Source organism: Neltuma alba, unplaced genomic scaffold, assembly GCF_004799145.2.
Source record: "Neltuma alba isolate B1F8T4 unplaced genomic scaffold, ASM479914v2 tig00006480_pilon, whole genome shotgun sequence".
NCBI classification, from domain to species: Eukaryota; Viridiplantae; Streptophyta; class Magnoliopsida; order Fabales; family Fabaceae; genus Neltuma; species Neltuma alba.
In genome coordinates, this window is record NW_021634479.1 from 1 (window position 1) to 14493 (window position 14493).

The 14493-nt window shown below is 34.5% G+C and overlaps 1 protein-coding gene and 1 pseudogene across 1 annotated transcript; one reads left to right on the plus strand and one right to left on the minus strand.

The window, feature by feature from the left end:
• The first annotated feature begins 1523 nt into the window (after window positions 1-1523).
• LOC114750497 (E3 ubiquitin-protein ligase RZF1-like) lies at window positions 1524-7286 on the plus strand (annotated as a pseudogene).
• A 2834-nt stretch (window positions 7287-10120) lies between these two features.
• On the minus strand, window positions 10121-11717 carry LOC114750495 (TMV resistance protein N-like). Its single transcript, XM_028939089.1, has 4 exons — window positions 10959-11717; window positions 10791-10871; window positions 10423-10699; window positions 10121-10314 (listed from the first exon to the last, which is right to left on the minus strand). Exons 1-4 carry the CDS (start codon window positions 11715-11717, stop codon window positions 10121-10123), a joined length of 1311 nt encoding a protein of 436 aa, XP_028794922.1.
• Window positions 11718-14493: the final 2776 nt, after the last annotated feature.

A 14493-nucleotide genomic window follows, 5' to 3' on the forward strand; every position in this document is an offset into this window, starting at 1 on the left:
AGCAAAATAAACTCTGTGATGTCATGCAGGTGAAACACTTCATACCTTGTTGTTTTCTCGCATATTTGAATTGATACTGATACAATTGTTTTGTGAGACTAATTGTCCTACATTTTTATTCATTTGATCAGCTTATGAAGAAGTTGAAGTTTATTGATCTAAGCAATTCCAAACATTTGGATGGAACCCCAGACTTCTCAAAAATTCCAAACCTCAAAAAATTGAATCTTGAAGGGTGCTCATCTCTCATTATGGTTCATCATTCACTTGGGGAGCTGAAAAAGCTTGTTGACATGAACTTATCGTGTTGTACCAGTCTTGAAATCCTTCTGAAAATATTGGAAATGAACTTTTTGATAAAGTTAGATATTAGTTGGTGTGATAAACTTTCAACTCTTCCAGAATTTGGGAATATATGAAAAAATTAACAGTGCTTGATGCAAGGAAAACTGCTATAACCAAACTTCCAGAATCGCTTGGATTCTTGTCTGGTCTTAGATTTGAATTTAAGGGGCCCCCGAAAACTTGTTCTTCAAATTTCATTGACCATGTTAGACTTGAGCTACTGTGACATTAGTGATGCATCAATTCTTGATGATTTAGGCAGTTTGTCATCATTAATTACTTTATGCCTGGAATGAAATGATTTTGCTAATTTACCCTTTGGTTGCTTCTCAAATCTTTCAACTACTTCATCTTTATTTGAATAACTATGAGAGCCTTAAGTCACTGCCAAAACTCCCACCAAGGTTAATTCAATTATATACAACTAGTTGTGACTCAATGGAGCCTTTATCATCAGATGGAATGTGGAATCTAGTTTCATCACTTGACCATGAGGTATGTTTAACTATAACTATATCGATTTCTTTATCCTTTCTTTTAACTATATGCATATAACATGGTTTTTTATTCCTTGTATTAGTATCGCCATCAAACTAATTATGAGAAAAGAATGCTCCAATCCATTCAGGTATAAATGTTTGTGATGTCTTCCTCTGTATTCTTCATTCTCATTTTTGAAGTAATTACTGGAAATGAAAGTTATATTAATTTTGTTACAGTCGAGATAGATACCTAAGGCAGATTTTCTTGCAATAATGCCAAAATATGAGATACCTTCATGGTTTCCAAAGAGAGGCTCTATTCCTTCAAATGAAAGTGGTACTTCGGAATATGAATTAGTGGTGGACGTTCCTTCATATTTTCATGCAAGTAAATGGTTTGGACTTGCTATATGCCTAGAAATAAAAGACAGGTCAACCTGTGATAAACATGTCATTTCATGGAGTTGTAAAGCTTGGGAAGATTATTATATTTACAAAGAATGGGAGAATGAAATTTCACTTGCATACACATGGCAACCTCGCCTCTGCCTAATGCTTTTAGATTTCAATGAGCAAGCATGTTGGCAACATTTAAGAGGAAATAGTAACTGTTTTCATATCAAACCTAGCGTCACTTGTGAATATTCTAAGAGCCCACAATTGAAATGTGGGTGGCAAGTGCTATCTAAAGGAGAGATGCAAGATTGGGGCAATCCCACCATTGATTTCAACAAGTTAACACAAGCAAAGGTTGGTGCTTCTGATATTAATTTTAATTAATATTTCTTAAGCATTTGATAACTGAGTTTTTAACTTGTGATGAGTATTAATTGGATACACGTAATAGTATGAGATATGTTTCTCATATTTATTTCATTTTCTTTACTTCTGTCATTGTGATAACTCTGTTGTTTCTTAATTGTAATTTCGTACTCTGTAGTTTGTGAAGGTATCTTATTGTGACAAATATATTTATCACTCTGATTGTGTTGTTCCTTTAATTTGTTCGTTCAGCATAACTCTTGTCCTGAGCTGCCACCTCTAAGACAGGGCAATTTCCATGGTAGAACACGTGGAAGAAGGAATGTCAGTAGCAGCTGTAACCGTGATAGCTTAAGGAGATGGGAGCCCAACAGACAGAACCTAGGGAAGAGAGATCCACTGATAGCTTGGTGGCCAATCTAATCTTCCAGTTGAAACATTTTGACTAGAATAGTGGGAAGGATTATAGAGGATTGTCATTTATCACCAATGCTTCAGGACAAGTATAGTCTGCCTATCTAATAACATTATTTTTTAGCTTCTTAGTATGGACGTTGTTCATATATATGAGATTAATTAAAATATATGATAGCTGAGTGAAACGAATTTGATTCTATACATAGTGGATTGCTGCAAGTGATGCAAATTTGACGAGAACTTGAGTTTGTATTTGTTCCCTCCATTATGATGATGATCAGTGGCTTTTTTTTCATTCTTATCCTTATGAAGAAACATATGCAAATGGAATCTATATTATTCTTGGAGAATTATCTTAAAGCCAACCAACTTTTGGGTGTTTTGTTAACAACTAGGATGCTTTCTAAGTATCTTTCATTCTTCTCACAGATTCAACTTATTACCAAATTTCTTTCATATGCGGATGAAATAAAAAGAAAAACAAGGAGATAAGGATGGCCAGAAATAAAATTAAGAGGACCCATTTTACTTCCACCCAATCAGTTGATCTTTTCTAATTCTCTAATGACAAAAAAAAAATCTTAAAATTCATGAATATTGGTTGTTTTTTTTTTTTACCAAGTATAGTTTGTTGATTGATTTCCTTTTGATTTCTTGGTGAGTGAGGATTGTAAAGTTGGTCTGCTTCAATGTTTATATCCAGCTCCTTCGAATATTCCCATAATTGCCCTTTTCTCAAATCATAAAAATAAATAAGTGGTACATTCGAGTATCAAATTTTTTTTTTTTTTAAAAAAGGAACTTCCATTTGTTCCTGCTTATTCTCCTCAATCCAAAAGCTGCTCGTATTAATTGTGAGGTGTAACTTGAAAGCTTCAAAATTGTCATAGATGGAGAGGCTGCTTCGTTGAATAAATTATAAAATATATCAACAAATGATGAACACATGGGCATTGGTTATGGCAAGAACTAAGCATTTGATGTGAGGAAATATACAAGGGTGTTGATATTTGTAGTGCTCTACGTGTGTGTGCGTGTATGTCAATTACATTTTTTGAATTGGATCACTTTCTCTTGTGGAACCTGCGCTTCATAGTTTCTCTTGTGCCTATATTTATTAAAATACTTGGAAATAGAATGGTCATAATAACTTACTCCCTTGCGTCTCATGGATGAAAATTCCAGTGGCTGAGGCAATGGCATGATGAATCTTCTAAATTAATTCCTTTTTATTGACATTTATTTTATAAATTTTTAATTTGGTTGTTACTACATTTAGAGGTGGAAACAGACTAGGCCAGGCCAGGCTATCATCTTAATAGGCTAGGCCTAACTGGTGACAAATAGGCCTGAGCCTAGCTTGTAGCCTGTTAAAGGCTTTCTTTTCGGCCTTAGCCTGGCTATACAAAAGCCTGGCCTGGCCTGAAACCTGTTAATAGGCCTATATTTTTAAAAAAAAAAAAACTACAAACAAGTTAATAGGCCTAGGCTTTCAAATAGGCCAATAACAAGCATTCACAAAAAACAGGCCTAGGCCTTTAAGCAGGCAGAAACAGGCCACAATGACATAAATAAACTCAAAATAATAAAATGCCAATCCAAAAGTACCTAAAATACAACACACAAACTGATACAATCCAATTAGCCAATAAGAAAATACCAAATGCAACAACAAAACAAGTTTGATTACAATTAAACCAAATAAAAGTATAGCCACCAGTTGCAAATCATCAAATTTTTAACCTATTTTTGTTTTCTTGTTCGAGCACCAGATCTATTGGGGAAAAGAAAAGAATCATGTATCATCACCTAGCATTAAGGGATGAAAAATGTAACAACCCATAACATTTTTGGGGGAAAAAACTGTATGACCTCTAATAGCACCAAATCTACCTTCTTTATCATTGTTGCCAATCCAGAAAAAGTCAACAGCATACTACTTTATCCAAATTTAATCCTACTATTCGATTTAATTTTGTGGTAGCATATCTAGAATTTTACAAACCCATACCAGTTTATTTGAATTTAATCTTACTATTTAGTTGACATGATCCTTCTTTATATAGCACGCAAACGACAACAAATGGAGAAGTTCACGATCATAGCCAAAGGTTAATGTATTAATATTGGTATAAATTAATCAGTTCTATGACGAAAGTAATAGCGAACAAAGTTTAATATTGATTCGCATATATTGATTTTTAAATCAAATTTAATGAAGGTGGAAAGGCTGGTGGCCGAATGCTTAGAGACAAGGGGTGGATGACTAGTTTTATGACTAACAGAGTAACAGGGAGCCAACGCCGTGCTTCAGAGTTTCATATACTGATGTTTTTAAGGAGCTAGGAAGATTACCTATTAATGACCCATAAACTAGATGAGGATTGATGATTGAGGATTGAGGATTGAGGAGAAAAAGGAGTCGACGCCGGTGACGCTGTGGCTGGTGAGGTCCGACTATTCAAGCTCAGAGCTGTGGCTTGGGAGTTGGGAGTCGACGTGGCTCGTGAGGACTGAGGAGGAAGAGGAGGAGGAGATAGCGACACCGATGCTGTGGAGTCTGACCATGTGAACTCCGATATGGAGGCCAGAGAGTGAGCGGCGCTTGCGGCAAAATCGGATATGGAGGCCGAAGAGTGAGCAGCGATTGCGGCGGGCACAAACTAAAGCTGAAATGAATGGTACCAAATGCAGAATGTGGTTGTAGTCTGCGAAGTGGAAAGTTCGAAATGATGAGAAGGGAAAACCTAATCTATGGTCCATGGAGCAAATATTCTTTTTTTGTCAATTTATCTAACTGGGTTTAAAATTATACATTATGTATGAAAGCAATGACAAAACATATTGGTACAGTGGTGAAATTGCTAACTTCTTACTCATCTATCGGTCTTGAGTTCAAGACATACATACATTTTACACAATACATATACATAATATTCATAAAAATATAACAGGCTCAGGTCCGCCTGACAGGTCTCGTAGGCTTCTCACAAAACCGGAGCTTGGCTTGTTAAGTGAAATAGGCCTTGAAAAAGGCCTGAGCCTGTAGTTAACTTTTAATAGGCCTGGCCTGAATAGGCCAAAAGCAGACCAGGCTATAGGCCCCTGACAGGCCGCCTGATCTATTTCCATCCCTAATTACATGTATAATAATATAATCTGGCACAGTACATAGGTTTTTAGCTGCAGATTTACCAATTAGAAGTCTGGCAAAACAGCAAGGATGCCAAGTGGAGCAACACACTGGTGGTATGAGTATGGACATCCAGTTGCGCATGAAGGGATAGAAGTCATTTGCCCTTACTGTCATGAAGCTTCGTGCAAGATCTTGATTAGAGGCATGAGTTTCAACTGTACGATGCTCCTGACGAGTTTCTCCGCATGCCTGATCTTTTTTATGCCACGCATGCCTTTATGGCTCAGAGAGTTTCTGAACCAAGATTTGGGACTTGTGGGTGCTTTTGACAATTTCATGAGGCAGAGAATAGCTGGGCAATTCCCCAACATTGGTCTTAGACAAGGGTCTGATACTGCCTGTTTCCCAAATGGGGTTAGGATTTTTTCAATTTTGGCCCTTCGTTCATGTTTCATGGTAGTGGAGGGGAACCTAGGCCTATTGATTTTGGTGGTTTATTGATAGCCCCTGGACTGGAAGCATTTATTCACCAGCTCACCATGAATGATCATAGAGGTCTTCCTCCAGCCTCACATTCTTTAATTGATGCAATGGCTACCATTAAGATCATGCAAGCCCATCTTCGCTCTGATTCACACTATCCGCTTTGTCAAGAAAAATTCGAGCTAGGCTCTGAGGCTAGGCAAATGTCTTGTAACCATATTTATCACTCTGACTGTATTGTTCCTTCGTTGCTTCAGCATAACTCTTGTCTCGTTTGCCTCGTTGAGTTGCCACCTCTAGGACTGGGTAGTTCCTGTGGTGGAAGTCAGAATGTTTGTAGCAGCTGTACCCATTATAGATAAAGGAGACAGAACCAAGGAAGGAGAAATATATTATATCATCTTGGTGGCCATTCTGATCTTCCAGTTGAAACGCTAGTCATTATGCTCAGACCAGTGTGTAAGCAGCTCTTCTACTAGTGATGACCAGAATAATAGGACGGGCTATAGAGTATGGCCATTTGATGACCAGTGCTTCAGGATAAGTAGAGTCTGGCTGTCTAATAATGTTCTTAAAGAATAATATGGAAAATGACTTAAAATACTAGTCCCCCCAGTATCGATGATGTTGAAACATCTACATGTGCGTGTGTGTATCAAATTAATTAAAATATACATGTGTGTGTATGTGTGATAATTGAGTGAAACAATTAAATATTAAATTTAGTGGATTGCTGCAGTTGATGTAGATTTTAATGAAGGAGAACTTGAGTTTATAATCCCTTCCTTTTAATTTCCTGATTGGTTGGTGGAGGATTGTAAAGTTGGTCTCCTTCAATGTTTATCCAACTCCTAATATTCCCATAACTGTTATGTCCTTTTTTCAGGTCATAAAAATAAAAAAAATTGGGACGTTCCAAAATCTACTCATATTGTGAAGTGTAATTTTAAGATCCAGAAATATATGTAGATGTAGGAGCTGCTTCTTTTCAAGAAATAAAATTTTATCAACAAATGACGAACACAAATGGGCATTTATTGTCCCGCATCATTTGAATTGGATAATCTTTGTTAGCAACATTTAAGAGGAAATAAAAGCTACTACCTCCAGTCCTAATTATAAAATTTTGTTTATAGACTACAGACAAAGTCTTATAATTAAGATCAGAGGTAGTATAATTCACATCAAACTTAGGGTCACTTGTCAATATTCCAAGAGTCCACAATTGAAATGTGGGTGGGAGGTGCTAAAGAAGAGATGCAAGAGTGGGGCAATCCCACCATTGACTTCAACAAGTTAACACAAGCAGAGGTTGGTGCTTCACTACTTGTGATATTAATTTTAATTAATCTTTCTCAAGCATTTGATAACTGGGTTTTTAGCTTGTGATGAATATTAATTTGATACATGGAATAGTATCAGAGATGTTTCTCATGTTCATTTCATTTTCTTCAGTTCAGTCATTGTGATAACTCTGTTGTTTTTTAATTGTAATTTCATACTCTGTAATTTGTGATGTTATGTTATTGTGATAACCATTTTTATAACTCTGGCCGTGTTTTTCCTTTGCTGGTTCAGCATAACTCTTGTCCTAACCTGCCACCTCTAAGACAGGGTAGTTTCCATGGTAAAACTCGTGGAGGAAGGAATGTCATCAGTAGCAGTAACCGAGGGTTGAAGGAGACAGAACCAAGGAAGGAGAGATCCATTATTATTAGCTTGGTGGCCAATCTAATCTTCCAGTTGAAACATTATGAGTAGAATAGTAGGAGGGATTATAGAGGATTGTCATTTGATCACCGACGCTTTAGGATAAAGTATAGTCTGCCTATCTAATAATGTTATTGATGATTGATATGGAAAATGAGTGGAAACACTTGTGTTTTTTAGCTTTTTAGTATGGATATTGTTCATATATATGAAATTAATTAAGATATATATGTCAAAGCTGAGTGAAACGAATTAGATACTATACTCAATGGATTGTCGTAGTTGATGCAAATTTGACGAGGAGAACTTGAGTTTATTATTACTACCTCTGGTTCTTAATATAAGACTTCGTTTGAGTTTTATTTTAATCCTAAATATAAGACTCCAATTCCCTTTGTCTCTCATATTTATGCATTTTTTTCCAAGATAGTTCTTCTAATAATAATAGTTCTAGTTAATAATACACTTGATTAACAAAGATATTTTAGAAAATATAACATCTATTATTACAAATAACTAACGTAACTTATTTTCTTAATTTTCTCAAATTAGTTAACTAGCTCTTATAATTAGAACCGAAAGTAGTATTGTTCCCTTCATTATGTTGATGATTAGCACTCTTTTTAATTCTTGTCATTATGAATTGGCTCCACTGAACTAGCTAGTGTACATATGCAAATGGAATCTATATTTTTGTTGGACATAATTATGATATAATTTTAAAATGCCTTTCACTTTTCTTACAAATCTTACTTAAGTAATTAATCTTTCATTTTTTTGGTTTTTTTTTTGTTGTTCAGATGAAATTTAAGCAATATATATTAATTCTAAGAACAGTTCAATCTCTTATTTGAATTGGTTAAGGAATTTACTTTTGGATAAATTAATCTAACATTTTTTAGATTTTTTTCTCTATTTAGATGTGGTAAGTTCTTTGTTAACGTTTCTAAACAAAATATTAATTAACTAGTGCTTCTATTTTATTCATTTTATTATTATCATTATTATTATTATATACATACATACATATATATATATATATATATATAAAGTTGTCCAAGTAAACATGTGTGTAAACATATGTATCTGCAAAAGTGTTGAAATCTCTTCAAGGAAAATTGAAATCAATTGTTGGGTTAAGATACATTCAGCATCATAAAATTTTTATTCAACAACTTAAATTATTTTTTCAGTATCACTGATAATCTTAATTTTTTAGTGATATTTAGTGTGTTGTACATCTTAAAATATTTTGAACGTTGTTGAAAAAAATATTTTGTTAGATACATTTTAACCCTTAATTATTTTGAAAAATTTCCTCTGCCTACTAAGTATGTCTAGAATTCTCTTGGTTAATTACTGTACCTACAAATTGTTTATTCTTTTGGTTGTTTGCAAGAAATTTAGGCAATATATCGAATTACATAAATATTTTAGAATGTGAAATTGAAAATCATCTTTTCAACAATTAATTTATAAATGATTTTGAGGTCAAAAGTCCTCATCTTGGTCAAGAATGATTGAGATGGCACCACTCTTTTATGTCTTCTTTACATATCACACTCCACCCACCTCCCTTTCTTTCAGTATGATAAAAAATAGAATTTTATTTACAATACATTTCCTATTATGTTATATACACAATAAACAAATACAATAAGTAATCAATAGGTGAGCCAATTAATTACCCAAAGTAAACTAAATGGCTTCCACCAATTTTCTGTGAGTGCATGCATACACACATAAATATATTTATACATTCTTATTGTAATTTGATTTCATCATAAAAATATAATTCGTGCAAAACATATGTTTATATTTGTCTAACTATGAACTACTTGTCTCTTCTTCTTGAATTGTTTATTATTTATTTGTTCTTTTCTTCTTCTGAGATAAACATATCCATATAATAGATTTTTTTTTTTGGGGTTTTAGTATCAACACATAACTAAATTTACGAACAAATTGCTCACACACATTAAGGCATGTCTTTTTATTTCACTTTATTTTTAAATGCTCTGTTTCTTTGCAAGTGATACATCAACACATTATATACCAAAAGATTCTATTGCCATTGGATATCATCAATATTAAATCAATTTATCTAATTTGTTTAGCCAAGTTGTATAGTTTTATATACTGACCCAGACTTGTAATTATGCATGGAACTTGGATCTCTTTCAAAATTGGAAACAGGGGAGGGTGCTTTCAACCAATTGACGGCTACCAAGATTCACTCTGTTTCACAACTCTGGTTCTTTTTATTTACTGGTTCTTTTTATTGTCCTTTTTTTCTAGTTCATTATGGTAAGTAATATGATTATGTTATTGACACCTGTGTTTGCATCCCCGCAAGTATATGAGAGGAATGATTCATGTCACTTACAATTTACTGTTCTTATGAAATCCACTGCTACATCATCCCATAAAGCGTATGGAACTTGACTTGTTCTTTTTTAATTTATAGAGAAAATGATTTTCTTCGCTGGTGAATTATCACTTTCGGTTTGTGTTGACGAAAATAACAAAAGATTTAAATTTTACCGAAATGCAATGGTATTTCACTTCATTAAACGCCTTTATTCATGTTAACAAGTGCTCAGTTTTCATTTATGACAAGGTAATTAATTAAATTCTGTTTCTCTCTGAAAACCTCATCAAATGGCAAAAATTTTTGAAACAAAGACAAATATCTGGAGTGACAACTATTATATTAGAACGGAAGGAGTAGGAAGACGATGAGTCATTGTTACCTATTCTCGTCCATTTTTCTCTGGTTCTTGAATCAGCCAGTCAAATGCTCCTCCCCCAAAAAGAAGTCTACAAGTGCTCTCAGCGGAAGCTTGACCTCATCAGAAGAAGCAAGCTGGGGTTGGGTGGCTTGGTTGAAGAAACCATTGGGATGGCACCAATCTTGTATCTCTTCTTTACAAATCACTCTCCACCCACATTCCTTTACTTCCCAATCGCAATCCCAACCTTCAGCGTAAGCAGAAAATAGAATGCGAGGGAATTGCTATGATGAGCTCTTAGGTGCCGCCAACATGTTTATGCACTGCTTTTCGGAAAAGGAGAAAGGAATATCACACTCCCACTCTTCAAGTATATAATCATCATCACCTTCTGCAGCTTTACCACTCCAACCAACGTCCCAAAAACCATCACCGTAACCTGACATACGGAAGCACACAACAATTCCGCACCATTCACTGTCACGAAAATATGGAGGCATGTCCACCTCAATCTCATATTTCCTTCCCAACATATCCAAATGGCAATCTTCTTTATTTGGAAAACATGATGGCATTTCACATCCTGGAAGACTTGCGCAGAAATCTCTCAGCTGGGGAGGCCATTTAGCTCCCTGCAAACATATCAAACAATATGTTATTAACATTAATTACCCATGAAGGGAGCATGTGTGAGAAAAAAACACAGAAATAAGACACTCATACCTTGTATAGCACAGAAGGAACATATTCCTCCCCATCTTCATCCCAATCATCATCGACTTGACATCTAGTTCGCCCACGACGCTGAAATAAAAAATTAATCATGTTATGTAATTGCAGTTTTAAGGGGAAAAAATACGCATTAGAGGTTGTCGGAAGAGAAACGCATACCTCATGGTCAAGTGAAGCAACCAAATTCCATAACTGTCCATCTGATGATAATGGTTCCATTAAATCACAGCCAGAGGCATGTAATCGAATTAATCGTGGTGGGAGCCTTGGCAATGACTTAAGCCTTTTGCAGTGATTCAATGAAAGGAAGACAAGTCGAGAAAGACCAGAGAAGCAACCAATGGGTAGATTCTCAAAATCATTACCGCTTAGATCCAATACAATGAGCGATGATAAACTGTCAAAATCAGGAATCGATCCATCATCTAAGCCACACCCGCTTAAGTATAACTCCGTTAATGACATTACATTCAAGCCGGAAATTTGGTGACTTATGTGAGTCTTCAACGACTTGTCAAGATTTTCAATTTTACAGCCACTCAAATTTAAATATTCAAGACCCGTCAAGGATCCAACTGATTCAGGAAGTCTAGTTATAGAAGTAGCACCCACATCAAGATATGATAGTTTTTCCATACCTTTCCCAAACTCTGGGAGCTTTGCAACTTTTTTACACCCCCTAAGGTTTAACTTCACCAAAGAATTTGTTTCCAATCTTTTTGGTAGGATTTCAAGGTTTGCACAATGATTCAAGTCCACCTCAACAAGCTTTCCCAACTGTCCAAGGGAGGGATGAACCTTGACAAGAGATGTGCATCCACCAAGATGTAAATGTTCTAAATTTGGAGCACCTGAGAAGTCTGGACTTTCGGTCAAATTGAGAGACTTTTCCAATACGATAGATTTCAACTTTGTCATACGTTAGAATCAAACAAAAGATGGTAGAGTCAGTCTAACTAAGCAGTATATCAATAAAACATGAACACAAAGATATAATTTTAAGAAAAACAATCATGCATGAAGCATCAATCTTACCTGTTTGTTGTTCCAAAGTTGTTTTATTTTGCTAAATGACATATCCATTTCAACAAGTCCATTCAGTTGAGTTTCAAGTGGAAGAGCTTTCAAAGGAGAAAATGGCCAAACAACAACTTTTAATGCACCAGCCAAAAATTTCCATTCACTAGGGAAGATGAACGGATTGTTATATGCCGTACATAAGAAGAGCCTAAGGTTACTCATCTTTGAAAAAGCTTCAGGATGTAATTCAATTTTATCGTGCTCGTACCGAAACCAACCTTGCATAGAAATAGCTTCTATTGCCTCAGATCCCTAATAAAAATGTCATTTGCAAGAAAAATAACATGAGAATGATAAGAAAATAAAGAACATTAAAAACATCAAATGTATGTCAAGAAAATGAGATATTTAGAAAATATGGCACTTACCTTGTTATTTCCCAATACTTCCTTAATTTCCTCAAACTCCCACAACCTGCTACGCTTGCCAACATTCTTGGGAGATTCTTGCTTAACTATATTCCTACCCAAATCCTGAAGTAAATCATGCATCTCTAATGTGCCACCTTTCGTTTCAACTACTAAAGTTCTTTCAATCAAGACCTCTATTTCAATGATCGGGTTAAGACCACAAATTTTCAAAATTCGAATCACTTCTTTTTTCCGCCAACCCTTGAATAAACAAGCAATATCTAAAAATATTGCCTGTTGTTGCTCATCCAATCCATCATAACTTATTTTAAGCACTTGAGAAATATCCCTAGCAAGATAACTATTCTTCAATCCATCTAAAGTATCTTTCCGCTCCGCTTTTTTTCTTTCGTGAAGAAAAGAACCCAAAACTTCAAGTGCCAAAGGAAGACCACCTGCATGTTTAACTACACATGCAGATAACTTCAAATACTCCTCATCAGGAGGATGGCCTTTTCTGAATGCTTTGTTTGAAAAGAGTTGAAGAGATTCATCTTCTTCCATGGTTTTCATATCATATATTCTTGGTTTATCTCCTTCAAATAAGGTGAGCAAGTGTTTATCTCTCGTTGTAAAAATTATTCTGCTTCCTTCACCAAACCAATCTGGACTTTCAGCCAAATTTTTTAATTGTCTCTCATGATCTACATCATCAATGACTAGAAGAACCTTTTTATTGTGGAGACGCTTTCTTATCATCTTCATTCCTTCGTAATCATTAGGAATATTCACGGCTTTCTTTTCAAGATGAAAAAGAAGCTTTTGTTGCAAAGAGACCTTGCCTTCTTTCTCGAATGTTTCTCTAACATTATCAAGAAAGCAACACACTTCAGACTTGTGGGATAGTTTTTCAAAAACAACTCTAGCAAGAGTTGTTTTACCCAGCCCATACCCCATATCCCTACAAAATGTCTGTCATCCACCCCAATCTCCAAGCGAGACATCATATCACCTGCCCTTGACTCAATCCCAACCAGATTGTCAACATAAGATGGTAATTTAGGAATTATGCAAGTCCATACATTTATGACTATTTCTTCTATAAGATCTGCTTCACGCCTATAAAAAAAAAATACAAAATTGTTTAACATGAGTAATATAGTCATGATAAATTAAAATAATAATAAAAAATGTGACCTTTCACGTATATTGTTTACTAAAGCTACAATGCATTTTTTGATATAACAGGGAATTGTTGACGAAATAAGAATTGATCGTTCTGCTCATTAAAATTAGAAATGGGATCATTTTACCCAAAAGACAATCGAATTATTCATAATTTTGTTGTGTCTGTATTCATCAACTGATTAATCATCAATGCGCATTGTCATTCGGTTAATCCATTCGTCATTTAAAAATTTGATTTTTCTCTTAAGAGATCAAAATGAATTCCTTCCAATTTTCTGTTGTCACAATGGAAATAGCGCTCCTCACAGATTTAAATGATGTTGTTCACAAGTATAAAGGGACTTCTAATATAAAGTAAAAAAAAAATCTTCATAAAGAAAACTTAGCTTATCATTAGGAGAAGATAATTAAATAGTGGGCTGCAGGGGATTTCATTATACGGAATATATTTCTCATAAAAATAGCTGAAAGTTAGGGGAAATGCTTATAGAAATTTCAAATAAACAATAGAAAAAATTACACTGAGAAGGATGACTGATAATTATTGTTGGGTTTGATTAAATTTATAATTTTGAAGGACTGAAATGTTAGCCGCGTACTATTAGGGAGTTGGGTGCCTCATTTTGCTATAAATATTACAGGTGTTTGGGAAGGAAAAAAAAAAGAAAACAAATTGTATATTAGGTATGGAATAACACAATGGGGGTGTTCAACTCGTCTAGTCCCATCCTATAGCCTTTTTTAAAGAAATTAATTATTGTTAATTATTATTATATTATTCAAATCACTTATTAATAATAATTATTTTATGTACTGATTTTTACTTTTAACTTACAGTGTTATCTCAACAAAATCGTCCTCAATAAAATGATTCATAAAACCATTATGTAGTATTTCTTTTACAGTATTGACTATGTTTATAAAAGATTTTTAAAAGAAAAAAAAATTTGATTGGCATGTTGTTGATGAATAGATTTAAATTTCAGAGTGACAACTATAGGGGAAGGGATATGAAAGTGCCACCAGTTTTTATGACGATAAGAAAGTTGGTTAGTTTATTTTGTTCGTTCAATATA

What these genes read in the sequence shown, in the direction of transcription:
- LOC114750495 (XM_028939089.1), bottom strand. Translation starts at nt 11,717, where the DNA reads ATGACAAAGTTGAAATCTATCGTATTGGAAAAGTCTCTCAATTTGACC. An exon ending in TTGCTTCACTTGACCATGAG is followed by an intron (nt 10,872 to 10,958) that starts GTATGCGTTTCT and finishes TTTTTATTTCAG; the next exon opens with CGTCGTGGGCGAACTAGATG. An exon ending in TTCCTTCTGTGCTATACAAG is followed by an intron (nt 10,700 to 10,790) that starts GTATGAGTGTCT and finishes ATATGTTTGCAG; the next exon opens with GGAGCTAAATGGCCTCCCCA.